At 43.0% G+C, this 21373-nt stretch overlaps 1 protein-coding gene across 1 annotated transcript in view; it reads right to left on the reverse strand.

Moving 5' to 3' along the window:
* The window catches only part of BCAS3 (BCAS3 microtubule associated cell migration factor), a 232449-nt gene that overhangs the window by 109579 nt on the left and 101497 nt on the right, over positions 1–21373 (reverse strand). The window contains exons 20-23 of the mRNA XM_078779523.1: positions 19474–19568; positions 10107–10189; positions 8705–8883; positions 8491–8579 (exon numbers count right to left, since the gene is read on the reverse strand). Of these exons, the coding sequence (XP_078635649.1) occupies positions 8491–8579; positions 8705–8883; positions 10107–10189; positions 19474–19568 (446 nt within the window). The remainder of the gene's footprint in view (positions 1–8490; positions 8580–8704; positions 8884–10106; positions 10190–19473; positions 19569–21373) is intronic.

The following is a 21373-nucleotide window of genomic DNA, read 5'->3' on the forward strand; positions in this document are numbered from 1 at the left end:
GATCGCGTCATTTCTATAAAGTATCCAGACAAGCATGAGGTGTGCACTCATTGCCCAAACTTTAATCCATACGGTTATGTCTAATGGGGACATTTCAAGAATCAAGTGTTTAGACAAATGCCACAAGCACTCATGTCCCCCAGGACCAACAAAGGCCATTGTGGACTCGATCGATGAGGACTTGTCCCACAGACTAGGAAGCTATTTAATCCCTTCGTTGAAGGAAGTGGTAAAATCATCTTGTTCACATGAAACAAATCACCAACTAGACCAACACTTGGTAGAGCGCACACATCCGCCAGGCTGAACGGTTTACGTTTTGTATCCCACCAATAGGGAGGATCTGGATTGTGGCCGGAACCAAAATCTAATCTGCTTGTTCTTGTCACACAACCAACTCATCCACCGAGTTTTGTCAAAAGTCATCCACAACCTTTTGAAGTATCATGCTGTACTGCATATCGTTTTTGGCCCCATCTCTCAATGGTGAAGAATCACTTTTAAAATGCTCATATCCAGAAGCGGCTCTTCACCAAAATTGAATTCATGTCTTTGTCACACACCCAAGCTGTCCACCAGGTTTCGTCCGAATCAGTCCATAACTTTCTGAAATATGTTATATAAAGTTTTTAGCCTTATCTCTCAATGGTGATGAATGACTAAAATAATTTATAGTATCTGGAACCAGATCTTCACCAAAATCGAATCATTTCGTCCTCGTCACACATATGAACACGCCCTCAAACATTTCTCGGACATGTATTTACCGATGTTCAAATTTGGCACACAGATAATGAATGATGGCTTACATATGCACATCAATTTTTTTTCAAGATCAGATCCAAGATGGCCGACTGGCGGCCAGTTTGTTACTCAAACATGTACCCATCCATTTATTGCCTATGCATGGACCGATTTTCTTCAAACTTGATACAAAGACAATACATGAGAGTACACATCTGTAGAAGATGTTGTTTTCTCTTCCAACCAAAGATGGCCGACTGACAGCCTTTTACTCCATACAGCAAAATTACTAAAACTGTGGCGGGGGCTATGACATTTTATGTCTTTTTCTTCTTGTTGCATTATAACATTAAAACCTTTCAATCGTAATTGTAAATGCCTCATCATTCTGAGAATAACTCCACAGAAATCCTTACACATCTTCTCCTACAGAAACTAATCTCCTACAGAAATCATCGAGTCCGGCCATGTTTTTAATCTATCAATCCGAATTTCTTTACAAATTTTGGATTCTCAACTGACTATTTTCAACCACAGCAACATGTTAGGTTGAGTACCAAAATATGTAAAACTAGAACAACACTCTTCAACATCACGACTTCGACCAATATGCCTGCGCCCACATTATTACATCATTATAATACTTGTACAAAGTTCGATTTAAATCCATTCAGCTGTTCTCAAGTTATCACATGTTTACCTGATATGACCTTTGACCTCTTAATGCCATAATCCAATCAGTTCATCTTTACATCATATATACTCGTACCAAATTTGCTCAAAATCCCAGCACTTGTTCACAAGTTGCCGTGGCAACATAAATTTTACATCACATGACCTCTGACCTTTGACCCCAAAATCGAATCAGGTCTTCTTTACCTCATTATACATACTCATACATGCACCAAGTTTAACTATGATCCCTTCAGCCGTTCTCAAGTTATCGCGGTTACGAAAACCTATCACGGACGGACGACCTGAAAACACAATCCCTCCGGCGACTTTGTCCGGCGGAGCCATAGAAATACCACATGAAGTTCCATCTGACAGTTTACATGACAAGAAGAGGAAAGGTTTTTGAATTGGGTGAGAAGGAAATTTATATTTTATGTTCATTGGGCCAGAATGCTGCACTTTGTCTCATATATCTCCTGCTCCCTCTTCTTCTGCACTTACAGAATATATGACCAAACATCATGCACGCATTGACTATTTCACGATCAAAAGCTAAATTAACCGAGTTGGACAGTGCAGGCCGCGTGCTTCGGGCATCGTCCGGCGCCAACAACCAAAGCTGGAGCCGCTCGGTCTGCATCTCGATCGGTTTCCACACGAAAGGCGTGGGCAGGTCGATTTAACGGCAAGGACGGCCGGACGGCTTTCAGCGGCTCGCTGCTCCTTCGTGACGTCCCTCGATGGCATTTTCGCTTTGCCACTCTCTCTCTAACTCCATTTACATCCAGAGGTAATTGCAGAGAAAATTTGAGAAGCCTGCAAATCCTCTCAATATAATGCTCAACAAACAGCAGAAGCAATACAACATTAACAACAGCCTCTCGCGTTTAGCCACATGAGGACCCTCTCACCGTCCACGTACACCACACGACGGGCAACATAATGCACGATGTCCACCTGCAGTGAAGTTGCTCAAAAACCATGGGAACAGCAGAATGTTGACGATGTCGAAGGTAGAGAAAAATTATGTCACACCATTCTTTTTATCCTTGGTGATATTTTTTGACTCCCACTCCTGCTAGCAACATAAGGTTACCAGTCATTAATCCTATACCAGCCACCCCTTCCCCAGCTCCCCCCAACCCCACTCGTCGCCAATCCTATACACCTCCTCCATCACACCAATGACATGTTCTCTCAACCCAAATACACCTACACAGTGTTTATGGTCACGTGTCTTTGTCATCAGAATCCCGACATGCTCACAAACTTCCTCTTTCGTGGTCTTTATCACATTAAAACGCCATAGTTTGGCGTCCAGCGTTCAACAGCGCACCCATGTTAGCTTTTGGAAACGTTACATAATGATACTGGTTACGGACAGACAACAACAAGCTTCTCATCTGGAAACCAAGATGTGCAAAGATGCGCAATTCAGACCATTTGGCTTTTGAACACACTCCTTCTGTTTACGAGAGTCAAAGTGCCAGAACAAGTTGTTAAATTAAGGTATTTTAGACTCCAAACTTATTTTTATCATTGGAATCGAAAGGCATATTGAAAGTAGGTAATTACAACTGATGAAAGTTGATAAAAACAAGATCACACCGCAATTACAACTGATGAAAGTTGGAAAAACAAGATCACACAGTAATTACAACTGATGAAAGTTGGTAAAACAAGATCACACCGCAATTACAACTGATGAACGTTGGTAAAAGAAGATCACACAGCAATTAAAACGAACGAAAGTTGATAAAAACAAGATCACACAGCAATTACAACTGATGAAAGTTGGTAAAACAAGATCACACAGCAATTACAACTGATGGAAGTTGGTAAAAACAAGATCACACAGCAATTACAACTGATGAAAGTTGGTAAAAACAAGATCACACAGCAATTACAACTGATGAAAGTTGGTAAAACAAGTTCACACAGCAATTACAACTGATGAAAGTTGGTAAAAACAAGATCACACAGCAATTACAACTGATGGAAGTTGGTAAAAACAAGATCACACAGCAATTACAACTGATGAAAGTTGGTAAAAACAAGATCACACAGCAATTACAACTGATGAAAGTTGGTAAAACAAGATCACACCGCAATTACAACTGATGAAAGTTGGTAAAAACAAGATCACACAGCAATTACAACTGATGGAAGTTGGTAAAAACAAGATCACACAGCAATTACAACTGATGAAAGTTGGTAAAAACAAGATCACACAGCAATTACAACTGATGGAAGTTGGTAAAAACAAGATCACACAGCAATTACAACTGATGAAAGTTGGTAAAAACAAGATCACACAGCAATTACAACTGATGAAAGTTGGTAAAAACAAGATCACACAGCAATTACAACTGATGAAAGTTGGTAAAACAAGATCACACCGCAATTACAACTGATGAAAGTTGGTAAAAACAAGATCACACCGCAATTACAACTGATGAAAGTTGGTAAAAACAAGATCACACAGCAATTACAACTGATGAAAGTTGGTAAAAACAAGATCACACAGCAATTACAACTGATGAAAGTTGGTAAAACAAGATCACACAGCAATAACAACTGATGAAAGTTGGAAAAACAAGATCACACAGCAATTACAACTGATGAAAGTTGGTAAAACAAGATCACACCGCAATTACAACTGATGAACGTTGGTAAAAGAAGATCACACAGCAATTAAAACGAACGAAAGTTGATAAAAACAAGATCACACAGCAATTACAACTGATGAAAGTTGGTAAAACAAGTTCACACAGCAATTACAACTGATGAAAGTTGGTAAAACAAGTTCACACAGCAATTACAACTGATGAAAGTTGGTAAAACAAGATCACACCGCAATTACAACTGATGAAAGTTGGTAAAACAAGATCACACAGCAATTACAACTGCTGAAAGTTGGTAAAAACAAGATCACACCGCAATTACAACTGATGGAAGTTGGTATAAACAAGATCACACCGCAATTACAACTGATGAAAGTTGGTAAAACAAGATCACAGTGCAATTACAACTGATGAAAGTTGGTATAAACAAGATCACACCGCAATTACAACTGATGAAAGTTGATAAAAACAAGATCACACCGCAATTACAACTGATGAAAGTTGGTATAAACAAGATCACACCGCAATTACAACTGATGAAAGTTGATAAAAACAAGATCACACCGCAATTACAACTGATGAAAGTTGGTAAAACAAGATCACACAGCAATTACAACTGATGAAAGTTGGTAAAACAAGATCACACAGCAATTACAACTGATGAAAGTTGGTAAAACAAGATCACACAGCAATTACAACTGATGAAAGTTGGTAAAACAAGATCACACAGCAATTACAACTCATGAAAGTTGATAAAAACAAGATCACACAGCAATTACAACTGATGAAAGTTGGTAAAACAAGATCACACCGCAATTACAACTGATGAAAGTTGGTAAAACAAGATCACACAGCAATTACAACTGATGAAAGTTGATAAAAACAAGATCACACCGCAATTACAACTGATGAAAGTTGGTAAAACAAGATCACACAGCAATTACAACTCATGAAAGTTGGTATAAACAAGATCACACCGCAATTACAACTGATGAAAGTTGGTAAAACAAGTTCACACAGCAATTACAACTGATGAAAGTTGGTAAAACAAGATCACACCGCAATTACAACTAATGAAAGTTGGTAAAACAAGATCACACTGCAATTACAACTTATGAAAGTTGGTATAAACAAGATCACACCGCAATTACAACTGATGAAAGTTGGTAAAACAAGTTCACACAGCAATTACAACTGATGAAAGTTGATAAAAACAAGATCACACAGCAATTACAACTGACGAAAGTTGGTAAAAACAAGATCACACAGCAATTACAACTTATGAAAGTTGATAAAAACAAGATCACACAGCAATTACAACTGATGAAAGTTGATAAAAACAAGATCACACCGCAATTACAACTGATGAAAGTTGATAAAACAAGATCACACTGCAATTACAACTGATGAAAGTTGGTAAAACAAGATCACACAGCAATTACAACTGATGAAAGTTGGTAAAACAAGATCACACAGCAATTACAACTGATGAAAGTTGATAAAAACAAGATCACACTGCAATTTCAACTGATGAAAGTTGATAAAAACAAGATCACACTGCAATTACAACTGATGAAAGTTAGTAAAACAAGATCACAGCAATTACAACTGATGAAAGTTGGTAAAACAAGATCACACCGCAATTACAATTAATGAAAGTTGGTAAAACAAGATCACACAGCAATTACAACTGATGAAAGTTGGTATAAACAAGATCACACCACAATTACAACTAATTAAAGTTGGTAAAACAAGATCACACCGCAATTACAACCATGACCATGAAAATGGATCGGTGGGTTCGTTTGACGATCCTTCCAGAGCGATAGGGTGGCACGGTGAAATTTTCCAGGATTTAAGGACATTTTCCATTCGTCAGACCAGGGTCTAATCATTTACACATCAGAGAGTGATGCAGCTGCTGTCTGGCGGCTAGCAGAGGGATGGGAGGGAGTACTGTATGGCACAGTATGGAGTCGTCTGTTTAAAGGTACAGGGAGTTAACGTAACATCAGAGACGTCCTTTACGAATACGGAAATACCCCTCCGGATGATTGTTTAACACTCTTGCAAGTTTTTCCTGGCACGGGTTTGGATTTCTTTATACTTAGTGATTATGTTTCGCTGCAGGTCCTAACAACATTTAGCTTCTCCAACTTGAAGGTTCTTTGGTTAAACATAAGGTAAACCATAAAATATAACCAACAATGGCGAACTAACGTATTTATCCCAAAATTTTGTCTCTGTACTTGTCCTGAACCCGCACAGTTTGGAATTCCTACATGGAATTCCAAACTGTGCATGAGGGTTTGTGAGCCACCAAAGTCTTTTGGAATTTGGCCTACACTGACAATTATACACAATTAAAGTTATAACATTGACACCACCACTTAATAATAGCTTAAACGATTGATAAATTGCTAATAAACAAACAAGAAGACGTCATGCGTAGCACGATACTTGCAAAATCCCCCCCCCCCCCAAAGTTTTCCATTGATACAGCAAATTGTCCATTTCATGAAGATTAAAATTTACAATCTTGATCAAAGCTCGGGTCAACAGGATGAAAATTGACGATTTTTCAGATGAAAAATGATGATTTTGGAAGGGTGACCTTGAGTTAACCTTTGACCTGACCTTTCGACCTCAAAAATAGTTAGTTTCCCTATTTAGTGACTCGATGTGCAAATGCTGTTCAATTTTCAAGTCAATTGGATGAAAATTAAGGATATTAAAAATTTGGCCGATGTTGACCTTTTTGGCCTATGTTGACCTCAAAAATAGATGGTGGTTGAATTCAGTGAGCAGATATGCAAGTCCTCTTCAAATTTCAAGTCAATTTGATGAAAATTGAGGATTTTAGAAATTTGGCCTATGTTGACCTTTTGGCCTATGTTCACCTAAAATATAATTTGTGGTTGAATTCAGTGACCAGATATGCAAGTCCTCTTGAAATTTCAAGTCAATTGCATGAAAATTGAGGATTTTAGAAATTTGGCCTATGTTGACCTTTTGGCCTACGTTGACCTCAAGAATACTTGGTGGTTGAATTCAGTGACCAGATATGCAAGTCCTCTTCAAATTTCAAGTCAATTGGATGAAAATTAAGGATTTTAGAAATTTGGCCTATGTTGACCATTTGGCCTATGCTGACCTCAAAAATATTTGGTGGTTGAATTCAGTGACCAGATATGCAAGTGGTCTTCAAATTTCAAGTCAATTGGTTGAAAATTGAGGATTTTAGAAATTTAGCAAATTTGGTGACCTTTGGCCTATGTTGACCTTTTGACCTATTGACCCCAAAAACAATAGGCTTCTTGCTTTCGACCAACTCTACCATTTGGTGAAGTTTGGTGAAGATCGGTTGAAAATTGTGACCTGTAGGCCGGTGACAAACAAACAAACAGACAAACAGACAGACAGACAGACAGACAGAACCACAAACACAACCGACCAATATACTTGAAAAATCTTCGATTTTGCAAGTAAGAATTTTTACTTGCAAGATCAAAGATTTTTCAGGTATATTGGTCGGTTGCGTTTGTTGTTCTGTCTGTCTGTCTGTCTGTTTGTCACTCGCCTACACATCACAATTCTATACTGATAGTCATGAAACTTCACCAAGTAGTAAAGGTCGTCACAATTGAGAAGCGTATTGATCGTGAGGTCAAAGGTCATCTGGAGGTCAAATTTCTCAAATCGCCATTTTAAATCTTATTGGAAATTGAACAGCATTTGTATATTGAATCACTAAATTGGAAAACCAACTATTTGAGGTCAAAAGGTCAAAGGTCAACTCAAGGTCAAACTTCCAAATTCATCAATTTTCATCTGAAGACCTGTCAATTTTCATCCGATTGACCTGAAAATTGAACAGCATTTGCATCGTCACTAAATTGGGAAACCAACTATATTTGAGGTCAAAAGGTCAAAGGTAAACTTAAGGTCAAACTTCCAAAATCATCCATTTTCATCTGATTGACCTGAAAATTGAACGGCATTTGCATCGAGTCACTAAATTGGGAAACCACCTATTTTTGAGGTCAAAAGGTTAAAGGTAAACAAGGTCAAACTTCCAAAATCATCCATTTTCATCTGATTGACCTGAAAATAGAACAGCGTTTGCATAGTGTCTCACTGAATTAGGAATTCAACTATTTTTGAGGTCAAAAGGTCAACTATAGGTCAAACTTCTGAAATCATCAATTTTCATCTAAAAATCGTCACTTTTCATCCTATTGACCCGAGCTTTCATCAAGATCGTCAATTTTAATCTTGATGAAACGGACAATTTGCTGGATCAATGGAAACTTTTTTGGGGGGAAGGGGGTGGATTTTGCAAGTATCGTGCTCTGCATTACATCTTCTTGTTTTATAGTAGTATAAACGATCAAATCAACAGCTCATGCAGTATGCTGGGGCTCAGGGTATTCACATCAGAACCTACCAGATCCAGCTTCAATCTCCAGAGCAGCAGCACGAGGGGCCGATGAGGGACGGGGCATTGTAACCGGATCAGATCTCACCGGCTGCAACCTGGAAACCATAGAGCACACGAGCAAATTACTCCGACATGGTAAACAAACACGACGCGTGGCTGTACGGTCAAAACAAAAGTCCATTGTTGAAAACGTTCTTGGGACATCCCACTCAGACTTCACCGCAGGCTGTGAAGATCCATGATGTCTGGCTGCAACGGCTCAGGTGTTCCTTGGGACAACAGGGCTGAGGAACTGGAAGACAATACCATGGTCTGTCCTGAGGACTGCACCGTCTTAAACTGGAACTGCGGACCCATCCAGAGTCGCCGGTGAGGGCCGGTGTGCGTCACTATTTCCACCTGCACAGATGTGCCGAGAAATTACGAGTGATAGTAAAGCATTGCGTACAAATTATGTTTGTGCAGAAATGCGTTACTGTATGAGCAAGAAATGTGTACCTTTGTTAATGTCCCCAAATACAATGGATAAAATATTGGAGACTCGTAGAAATGAACCCTCGTTATTTTCATCGTCCGTCTGCATTATTATGATAATAATGACAATATATGTATATATATATAAAATCAAGAGGGCATCTACTTATTACATACATATGTAATAATATATGGCCCAATATCGACACCCTCCCTCCATCCCTCATGCTGTGCACGTAACCCCTATTTTCCCTCTCCTTACTTCTTCCAACCTTCTTTACTCCTCTCCCCACTTCGACTATGCAACCCTAATGTCCCTCTCCCATCACCCCTCTTTCATTTGTATTTGCATTACTTTGAATTTTGGTCCCATCCAATCATGCACATAAATATTAAATAGATGACCCTTCAGTAAAGAAATTAAAATGTTTTGCAAAATTTTACTTGAAATCAAAATTTGTCTCGAGGATTATTCTTTTAACAAGAGTATACAGAAAAAAACCAGAAAATATAATGAGAAAGAATTGTACGCACCGAGTGAGTTTACAGGTATCACTGGATGAAAGGGAGGGGTTGAGTAGAGAGGGAGATGAAGGGAATGGTTTTGGGGCACAAAAGTACCACTTAAAGGGAGGGGTGGTGCACATTATCTCATGCTAACTGGAAGGATTTGGCTGCTAATCCCGGTAGCGAGACCAGGTTGATGGGAGGGCTCTGTCACGCCAGGTGTAGGCAAGACAAGCGAGGGGATACCTGCAAACTCCATTTCAGCACTTGGTGAACTTTGGGTAATCGCACAATAGCTCACGCAGCTGCATCAGAATGGATTACATGGGCCTGACATGCAAAATTATTATTACTCGTACAATCAAAGCAGAAGAAACAGAAATGAAAAGAAGGGTGTCGTGCGAGCATGATTTTGGCAGCAAATTCAGCGTTAAAAGTCACAATTACAGAAGAGGAAAACGAACGGAGAAATGGAGGGAAGAAACTATTGGAAATGTGCGCACGGTGATGGGAAAGTCAGACAAGTCGTCACTGCATGGAAAATTCGAGTAAAGATGTTAAATCGCTTCATATCCTATTGATCCACAAACAATGCACAACTTAAATTAATACATGGAGAACTTCCATCAAAGATGCCTTACCTGGGAGAGCCATTCCTCACCTTCCACCCCAGGGTCGGATGAAAGGCTTTCATTCGACCCACAGTTTGTACAACTTTGTCCGTCTGCAAAAGGACAAACATTGCACGAGTTCAGCAACAGGTACTGTTGTTAACAACAGGTACTGTTAAGTTAATAAAGCACACCTTGTGCTCGTCACAATGAATGTGCTACCACATCAAACACCTGTGACTTTTCGATTATGCTGGCTTACACAATTCTAGCAACACTGTGACCTCAATCAAATGCAAGTCTCAATAGAGAGGTAAACACAGCACCCTTCATGATGAAATACACGAGGATACTACTTGGAATTATCTGCGACGGTCCTAATCCCACATGGATAATTAAAAATGCATTCCTCATTGCAAAATGGCATATCATTTCACATCAAGGTAAAACAAAGCGAGAAAAATGAAACAAAGTTCGTAGCAGAACCTGCAAAATGCAAGAAAAAAAAAGGGAAAAAAAAGCATGTGGCCGAATCTCTGGATTTTGGATAAGGTACAATCCGAGAGGTCGGGCACCTTTAGATTTAGCCACGATGAGGTCGTCGTGTACAACATACACATGGATTTAGTTGCCATTTGTCGGTCTTTTTACCACCAAGTTTTCATACTACTATTAGACCGGTAACTTTTCCATGGGAAAAGCTTGTTTGTGTTTTTGACAAAAAAAATTGATGAAAAGATTAAAATGAACTATGCAGGAGTGCTTCCTTCATGCGATTTCCTCGAAATCCACACCAAAATGCAGTCGACAATAATCCATAGCTTCCCTTTTCCCAATCTTCTGTCTCCACCAACCTCCCCCACCCACACCCTTTCCTTGTTATTGTGATGAGTCTCGAACATCAATTTGTCGCATCAGAAGCTTTCGTCAAGTCGGCCCAGACATTCTGACAATCTCGGGAATTCCTCGTACCGCCGTCAAGTGAAGTGGACGTATGCAAGATGAAGCGATCCCGTTAAGTCAGTCTCATGGAGGCTTTTATTTCTACGTGGATCTTTACATACTAGCGTGGATTGACTCGCTACGCTCGACTCACCGCACGTCGCTATAGAGGCACAAGCTTGTTAGGTCCCATTGGACATAGTCCAAAACGGGGCTTATGGATTTGGTCTAGCCCGTCCGTCCATGCAACCGCAACCATATCTCAGAGATGTATGGACCAATTTTGTTCATACTTGGCAGAAAGACAATACATGACGGTATACATATGCACATAATATTGTTTTGCGATGCAATCAAAGATGGCCGACTGGCAGCCATTTTAGTTGTTAAAATTTTGCTATCTCATCAAAGATGGCCGACTGGACAACTGGCAGCCATTTTAGTTGTAAAAAAACAAAACAGATAAAGAAGATGTCCTCAACCATTTCTCTGACACACATGGACAGATTTTGTTCAAAATTGGGACAAAGACAATACATGAGCGTATACATATACAGAAGATTTTGTTTTGTAATCCGACCAAAGATGGCCGACTGGCAGCCTTTAACTCCATACAGCAAAATTATTGAAACCACAGGGGCTGTGACATTTTATGTCTTTTTCTTCTTTTTCATTTACCGAAACTCACTTTTACGGTGTCGTTCATATAAAAGTCATGGAAAGCCCACAGAATCTTGTTTCTCACAGTCTTAGATTCCTTCAGGTGCTTTTTTGCAAACTCCAAGCGGGCTTTCATGTGTCTTTCACTGATGAGAGGCTTCCGTCTGGCCACTCTGCCATAAATCCCAGATCGGTGGAGTGTTGCAGTGATTGTTGTCCTTCTGGAAGTTTCTCCCATCTCCATACAGGATCTCTGGAGCTCAGCCAGAGTGACCAACGGGTTCTTGATCACCTCTCTAACCAAGGCCCTTCTCCCCCGATTGCTCAGTTTGGCCGGGCGGCCAGCTCGAGGAAGAGTCCTGGTTGTTCCAAACTTCTTCCATTTAAGAATTATGGAGGCCACTGTGCTCTTGGGAACCTTCAATGCAGCATAAATTTTTTTGTAGGCTTCCCCAGATCTGTGCCTCAACACAATCCTGTCTCTGAGCTCTGCAGGCAGTTCCTTCGACCTCATGGCTTGGTTTTTGCTCTGATATGCATTGTCAGCTGTGAGACCTTATATAGACAGGTGTGTGCCTTTCCAAATCATGTCCAATCAATTGAGTTTACCACAGGTGGACTCCAATCAAGGTGTCGAAACATCTCAAAGATGATCAAGAGAAATGGGAGGCACCTGAGCTAAATTTCAAGTGGCGTAGCAAAGGGTCTGAATACTTATGTCAATGTGATATTTCAATTTTTTCTTTTTAATAAATTTTCAAAACTTTCTAAAATCCTGTTTTCTCTTTGTCATTATGGGGTATTGAGTGTAGATTGATGAGGGAAAAAATGAATTTAAACGATTCCAGCATAAGGCTGCAACATAACAAAATGTGAAAAAAGTGAAGGGGTCTGAATACTTTCTGAATGCACTGTATCTCGTGCTTTTGATGTAGTTTGTCATCCCGCCTTGCTCACCAAACACTCGACCTCTGGCATCCAAGGCCAATTCCAGACATGGCTTGCTGACTTCCTCTACTATTGTAGTCAGCGTGTGGCTCTCAGCGGGAACCTTTCATCTCCTCTCCCTGTCAAGGCTGGAGTTCCCAAAGGCAGCATTCTGGACCCAGTCCTATTCTTGATCTTCATAAATGATCTCTCTGACTCTGGAAAATCCTCGGTCTATATGCTAATGACTCCACCCTCTGTCGTGACGTCCTTCATCTATCAGGTAGGTGAGATGCACCCTCTTCCCTCTTGACAAAATCACAAGCTGGTCAAGCACTTGGAATATGTCTTTCAATCCTGACAAATCTCACACTCTTACAATGTCTCTCCGAAAGGACCGACTGGACAACCCTCCCATCTACTTTCTCAACAATCCTCTCCAAGAAGTTCTGTCGCTCAAGCTTTTGGGTCTCACTATCTGCCATGATCTTTCTTGGGAAAACCACATTTCCAAGCTGGCCTTCAAAGGCAGCCGCCAACTCGGCATCCTCCGTCAAAGTCCTTCCTTGGCACAACTGAACTCCGATCCACCTACAAGGATTCATCTACAGCTTGATGGAGTACTACACTCATGGGTTGGCTCGCTCCTGCCTCACATCTTGCTCACCTCGACGCCGTGGAAACCAAGGCTTTCAAAATTATTGTACTCTCCCGTGATGAAGCTTAGTCTACGCGGCTATCACTTCACCATCGTTGACATGTCAGTGGTCTCTCTGTTCACTACCACCTCCTTTCTGGTCTTGCGCCCTCTGTTGTTTCCGTGCTTTGTTCCCTCCAAGTTTCTGCAGGGCACACACACAGTCCACCATCAACCCCCCTTCTGGTAAAACTACCTAAATCCATGATCACTGCTCAACTCCACTCATTTGATCCTCTTTTGTCCCGCCCTTGGAACCAACACCAACACACTCTTCAATCCCATTCTTGCCTCCCTCCAGGGCTTCAAGACAGCTGCTCACCACCATCTCAAATCATCCCCCATCCAAAACCATGATCTTTTCTACACCTGTTAAACCACCCACCCCTCCGTAATCTTGCTTCTGCATCCATCTTGTATACCCCTTGCATTCTCCCCTACCCCTCATCGTTACCTGGATCCCTCGTTTGTCCATTTCCATCTATGTTCTCCCTCCGCCCTGCTGTTGGCATTTCACACTTCTCCTGCTGTTCATTCCACCATGTTGCATCCTGATCCATTATGTGTTCTTGCTCTTCCACAAGCCTTGGCTACACAATAAAAAAAAGTCTGCCTCTGTCTTGGCCTTCAACTCTGCTGTTGATGCAACCCCCCTCTCTCAACTGTTCCCTTTGTCCTGTTGTGTCCTGATCCATTCAGTGTACTAATACTAGCTCCTTCACGAGCCTCGACTATGTCTATAAAAAGCAATAGTAGTTTAAAAAATGTTGGAATGATTAAAAGTCATTTTTATCATCAGAAATGGCTGAGAATGCAGGAGAGACCCTGTTGGAACATTCAGCATCTGGGGACATCCCAGGGACCTAGAACCCTGGTCTGTCGTGGTTGGACTAGACCGGAAATATTTCATTTAGATCTGCCACTGAAAATCTGAAACGGCTGCATGTTCGGCTAAATATGGAATGAGGACACAGTCAGTGTGTTCCCCCCGCCCCCCATATACCTCGTTATACCCCGATTTTTCTGATTCCTTGAACAAACTTGAACATTTCTGATTCCTTCATCTAGAAATAGAGGATCTCGCGAGATCCCGGCGAGGTCACGTCTTTTCGAAGCTGCTCCATGCGCTCACGCTCTCGAAGCTAAATGATCTATCACAATCGTGTTTTTGTCGAGACTGTATCTATCTTTCGGTGTGTGTACCTATAGCGTATCTTTTGGAAAATTTTCGGTGCTAATTTTTCGTACATGTATACACAATCGTCGGTTAATGGTATCGAGTATTCTGCGGCCTAGTACTCGTAGGCTTAGACTACCGTACCGTCTCTGACCTTGTGGTTTTTTCTCTCAGCGATTCGTCGAATGCGCTGAAATTATTTTCGTTCTCTGTTTCGTACCAGTCGTTCACCCCGTACCTCCTTGTTTAATATCTGTACTCACAAAAAAAAAAAAAAAAAACCCCAAAAAATATTTCCTTCCCAGGTCTTATTCGTTTATTTGTTGTTCTTTTTGTTCGTTCGTTCTTCGTTCGCGATCACACGGCTAGAAATGTATAATCTCTCCCCTGAACAACTATTTTCTCTCATATATTATAACACCCTTTTCTTCTTTTCCTACAAAAGGATGCTTTCGTCTTGCTCACCAAATCTATTCATTCCAAAAAATATATATAATACCATCTCTTACAGTTCCTCCTTTCTACATTCCCTAAACTATCCAGAACTCCAACCCTCCTCCAGTGTCCTCAAACGTATTTTTGACTCGAAGGTCTCAAACTCATTTTCCAAAAAATGTTCGTTTCCCATGAATTGTACCCTTTTCAAAATCCAATCTCACCCCTCCCCTCCAAATCCTCCCCATCACCCATCCCTTTCAAATCTCCCCCCTTGCCCCTTCCCTCCCCTCCCTCCTAAACTCCCCCCACACCCCTCCCCTCCGAGACTCCCCTCTCACCCCTCCTCCTCAAAGCATCCTCCCTGCTTCTTCCCCCTTCCAACTTTCACCTTCATCTCCCCAAACCTTCTGCCTCGCTCTTCCCCCTCCTCAAATAACACCTCACTGTGCCTCACCCAATCTCCATCAAACCTTTTGTCCGCCCCATTCTTCCCTTTCTCCAAGCTATTCTGAAATCTCTGAAATCTCTGACACACCTTCAACAGCTCTCCCTACCTCTTCCTCCTCTTCCACATCTTACCCTACCCCTCCCCCCCCCTGTTCTGGACCCGATGCTCCCCCTTCCTCTTCATTAACGGTATGGACCTCAAACATCCGGGGCCTTCGCTCAAACTTGACTGACCTCTCCATACAGGTTGCTTCTAACAAACCAAGATGTGATCTGCTTAACAGAAACTTTCCTCCTTCATGATGTCTCTGATGCCTTGGTATCTCTCCCAGGTTACTCCCTCCTCCGGTATGATAGACCTGAGCCTCGTCCTGGAGGTGGGGTTGCTATCTTTATAAAAAACTCTCTTCCTCACTCGCCCTCCACTGCCCTCTCTCCACCTCACCCCCAGGAATACCTTTGGCTACGGCTTCCCCTTCGCTCCCACCTTTTGTTCATATGTGTGTTGTACCGTCCACGAAACAGCGATGACTCCATCTACATCTCACTGTCTGATAATATGGACCAACTTCTATCTACCCATCCCAACTCTCTCTTCCTCATATGTGGTGATTTCAATTGTCACCATGCCAGTTGGCTGGGTGTGGGTACCTCTCTCACAAGCCATGGCTCTTCAGCAAAGGACTTCTGCGACTCACTGGGACTGACACAATCTGTCAATTTCCCGACCCGGATCTCAGTCAACGGAGCATCTTCTCTTCTGGATTTGGTTATGACAAACTTCCCTGAAAATGTCTGCTGCTCTTCTTCTGCTCCAATCGGCTCATCTGATCATGTGCTTGTCAAAGTGGACATCTCTCTGACCATTCTCAGAGAGCCTCCTCAGTGTCGATGAGTCTGGCATTTCACTCAGGCCAACTGGCACGGTCTTCAAGCAGCCATCAATCATCTGGACTGGTCTCCCATCTCTACCGCCTCTGACATCAACTCATCCTGGGAATTCTTTCAAAGTAAATTGCTCTCTCTCATGCACAGATTTATACCATCTCGTCTTCAGTTGTCATACCCTTCCTCCCGTCCATGGTACACGGAATCTTGTGGTGAGGCTGTTGCCCTGAAACAACTTGCTTTCGTCTCCTGGAAAGCAAATCCAACGGAAGGAAATCTCATTTCCTTTCACAAAGCCCGAAACAAGTGTGTGTCCACCCTCAGGAGAGCCAGGAAACAATATCTCACCATTCTCAAGACCGAACTCTCTTATCTGTCTCCCTCTTCCAAATCCTGGTGGCGTCTGGTCAAATCTGTTTCTGGTGTTTGTTCCCCCTCCATCCCCTCCCTCACCTCAAACGGCTTAACGGCTGACTCCGCACGTGAAAAAGCTGAATGCCTCAACTCTGTGTTTGCCTCTAAATCTTGTGTCCCAAACCCATCCCTCTCTGTACCCACCGTACCCAGTCGTACCCAGCTGCTCCTGGACTCTGTGTCCTTTCCTCCTGACAAGGTGGAAAAGTTTCTGTCAACCCTCGACTCTGATTCTGCAACTGGTCCTGACGGCATCAGCCCACGGGTCCTAAAATCATGTTCTTCTGCTCTTTCACTCCCTCTTTCTGTTCTCTTCACCCTCTCTTTTGCTCAAGGTCATCTGCCATCTGCTTGGAAATCAGCCAACATCACCGGTTTGCACAAAAAAGGTGCAAAAACAGATCCCAGCAACTACAGACCAATCAGCCTTCTCCCAATTATCAGCAAAGTCATGGAATCCATCATTGCTTCAGATATTAAATCTTTCCTCTTCTCCAATGGCTTGATCTCTGATCATCAATTTGGTTTCAGACCTGGTCACTCTACTCTGGACATGCTGCTTCTGCTTTCTCAACAATGGATGGAGGTCCTCAACGCCAAACAGGAAATTAGAGCTGTCTCCCTTGACATTTCACGTGCCTTCGATACGGTCTGGCACCCTGCTCTGCTCACCAAACTCTCCTCCTTTGGTATCCATGGAAATCTCCACGCATGGCTGGCGGACTTCCTCTCTGGTCGTAGTCAACGTGTGGCCCTGAATGGGTTTCTCTCATCTCCTCTTCCTGTTCAAGCTGGAGTTCCCCAAGGTAGTGTTCTGGGCCCTGTGCTTTTTCTGGTCTTCATCAATGATCTCTCTGACTCTCTTGAAAATCCTCTCTATCTCTTTGCTGACGACTCTACTCTCTGTCGCTCCATTCCTCATCCCTCAGATCGGCAGTCTGCAGCCTCCTCACTCTCTGCAGACCTGGACAAAATCACAGACTGGTCAAACAAGTGGAACATGTCTTTCAATCCTGACAAATCTCACACTCTTACAATGTCTCTCCGAAAGGACCGACTGGACAACCCTCCCATCTACTTTCTCAACAATCCTCTCCAAGAAGTTCTGTCGCTCAAGCTTTTGGGTCTCACTATCTGCCATGATCTTTCTTGGGAAAACCACATTTCCAAGCTGGCCTCCAAAGCCAGTCGCCGACTGGGCATCCTCCGTCGTGCGAAGTCCTTCCTTGGCACACCTGAGCTCCTCACCACATACAAGGCTTTCATCCGCAGCTCAATGGAATACTGTTCCCCCCTCTGGGCTGGTGCTCCTGCCTCACACCTTGCTCGGCTTCACGCTGTTGAGGCCAAAGCTTTCAGAATCATTGGAATCTCCTGCGATGTAGTCAACACCGAGGGCCTTTCACTCACTCACCGCAGGCAGGTTGGTGGTCTTTCTGTCTTCTACCGACTCCTCTCCGGCCTTGCTCCCCCAGCTCTCTCTGTGCTCTGTCCCCCCAATATTCCTTCAGGTCGCACAAGATCTGCCTGCAACCCTCTTATGGTTAAACTGCCAAAGTCTAGGCTCTCTGCTCACCTTCACTCTTTCATTCCCCTTTTCTCCCGCCTCTGGAACAAACTCCCCCACTCCCTTCAATCCCACTCCTCCCTCCAGGTCTTTAAAACAGCTGTTCACCACCATCTCTTATCTTCCCCCATCGAAAACCTTGATCTTTTCTACCCCCGGTAATTCACCCCAGAGTCCTTGCAGTGTTCATATGTTTTATTCCTCTCCCACCTCCCCCCAAGTCCTCCCGATGTCCCTGCTCTCAAATGTTGTGTTTGTGTCCTTCCCCCTCTTCCCCCTCTCTTTTGTGTCCTTCCCCCTCTCTCCCCATCTTGTCTGCTGCTCCCCTTGTTTTTTGTGTTTTGTGTGTCGGTTTGTCTTTTTGTGTGATTAATGTTAGCTCTTTCACGAGCCTCGATCTTGTATACAAAAAACAACAACAAACAAACAAAAAAAAAAACATCAGTTCATCACCAGTGATGAAAGTTGTGGTCAGGTTTCATTAAAATTGTGTCTGTAGTTTCGGAGAAGAGAGCCAATACCTATTTTGGGAGATCAAACCCCCACACCTCCTATTAAAACCTGATTTTTTAATGCCATTAACAAACGTTGATGCATCATGGGTGATGAAGGTTGTGGTCGTTTCATCAAAATTGTGTGTGTAGTTTGTAAGAAGAAAGGAAATACCTATTTTGGGGGCAACACCCCCCTCAATCCCCCTGCCCCCCCCCCCCCCCCCCCACGCCAATAGAACCCATCAGGGTCCGATTTTCTTTATTAATGCCGTGAACAAACTTTAATCACAACATACCAAATATAATTTGTGCCAAGTTTAGTCACAATACCATCAGCAGTTTCGGAGAAGAACTTGCATGTGTTTACGGACCTAGGGACGGACGACGCGCCATCGCATAAGCTCCCCGGAACTTCGTTCCAGGTGAGCTAAAAAAAAAAAAAAAGTGGGGGCAGAGGGAGAGACCACAAAAAAACAAAGAAAAAAAAACAAAGCACAACTTATAAACAGAAGTTACAAAATGACGAGACGCAAACATCCCATTGCAATGCACCAAAATATTCAACAGACATTTCATAAAGAGATACGTACCGGTCAATAAAGAGACGTACCGGATACGTACCGGTCAAAGAGATGCGTACAGGAACTCACAAAATCGAACTTAACATGGAGTGCAATGTTTTATTAACTTAATTCCTCCCTTGGCTGTTTAGCCTACTCGCTCACCGGTGTAATCAAGCTACTCACCTCGCCGACCTCGCCAAGCCCGCACTGTATCCGAAGCGAGGAGCAGCGGGTGGTTGTTGTCGAAGGGCGGCCGTGCTTCATCCCACAGTGCACTCCTGTATTTGAAAGGGTGGACTCAGGGTCAGTAATTCTACACGAAGAGTTCAGGGTTGGGGGAGTAATGTGATTGTCTATTACAGGAAGTGTGCCATGCACATTCGTTGGACACGTTAACAGCCCATCAGCATTTGGTTTATTTTGCGAACAAATTCTGTACCTATGGAAGAGCAAGATGGATCTAGAGTGTTAGCATACCGACAGTGGGGGGATTTCATATGCTGCTTACAGTTTGCTTCCAGCAGGTGTACGTCGATGGATATTCAAGTTTAAAGTTGCATTAGGACTGTATAAACACCCTGTATCCCATACACCTCAAATGCAAGGGTCACCAGGAATCCCTGTGCAACACCAAGACTTGCTGCAGGAGTCATGACTAACAGAGGGTGCCAGTCACACATCCATCACACAGATATAGGTATCAATTGCCAGTTAATAAGAACCTCAAGTTGAGGTGGAATAAATATATTCTGTAGTGTGGTTAATAATCCCCCTGCTCTGCAGCAGGGGTCAGTAAACCATTTGCACTGTGGCACGTGTACAGGTGAAAATCGTAAGTCTCCGTGGGCCAAAGCCTTGATCGGCACTGCTCACACGTGCATGAAAATATGGTGGAACATTCGATGAGTAAGGGGTCCGACGTTGGGTTAAGTGGTCTCATGTTGGGTTAAGGGGTCCCACGTTGGGTTAAGGGGTCCCACGTTGGGTTTGTAAGGGAAATCGTTTGAAACTGAGTGAAGGTTTCTCGGTGAAGTAAATGGACAAAAATCAAATTATTCGTTGGACGGAATTATTTGTGGGTTATGTTATATTGTCGTGTTCCTCGGGATTAAGATCCTCCAAGGTAGCAGGTAGCCGATGAAGCTTAAACTCTGAGGCGTTCAGTCAACAATGGCGGACCTTCTTTATACGCGCGAGGAGTGGGGGTGGGGGGTGGGGGAGGGCAGGGCAGCGAGGCTCTTACCTGCACGGATTCCCCTGGACGTCCTCGAACCACGATAATCAATTCAACTGACACGGAATTAAAGTTCAACAATAAAAGGGTTTAATATAATAATGCCAAGAAACAAAGAATGCACAGTAACTAAAATCCTAAATGGAGTGCTCCTATACAGACTCGTATACACACAAGGGGATGATAAAATAAATGTGAAAATAAAATGTAGTGTACTCACCTTTGAGCGGCTCTTGAACCCCGTCGGAGATTGTCACAGGCCCCCCCCCCCCGTCCCTGCGCGGGAAAACACGCCTCGGCACGCAGTTCGTTAACCCGCCAGCCGCAGCACGGGTCCCCGAGTCCGTGCGCAGCAAAAGAGGCCTTGGCACGCAGTTCGTTCTTCCAGCTGCCGAGCGCGAAGCGAGCAGCGTCGCTGTCTCTCAGCGCGGATAGGCACTGCACCGTCAACACCAACGAGCCAGGAAAAGGAAAATGTGGCCGCTCAAACCGATCGCCCGGACCAAAAAACGCAAATGTCCGACTGCACGACACCAATGTCCTTGTCCCGACGCAAGAGGAGGAAAATGCGACTGTGCCTTCAATAGGAACCCCGCGCAAGAAAATAATATCTGTGACCGTTCGCTTTCAATGTCCCTGGCACAAGAGGTATAACTTCAAACTGCTCGTGATGATGGCCCCAACGCAAGAGTCATATCTGCGACCATTCGCTTTCAATGTCTCTGGCACAAGAGGACGGAAAATGTGACTATTCGCAATGAAATCCAGAATCAACAAGACGAACTGTGACCGCTTTTCATCAGCTCGGGACCCAAAGAGGCAGAAAATGCCGGGAACAGTCTTTTATTT

Source organism: Myxine glutinosa, chromosome 6, assembly GCF_964187855.1.
Source record: "Myxine glutinosa chromosome 6, kmMyxGlut1.1, whole genome shotgun sequence".
Classification (NCBI taxonomy): Eukaryota; Metazoa; Chordata; class Myxini; order Myxiniformes; family Myxinidae; genus Myxine; species Myxine glutinosa.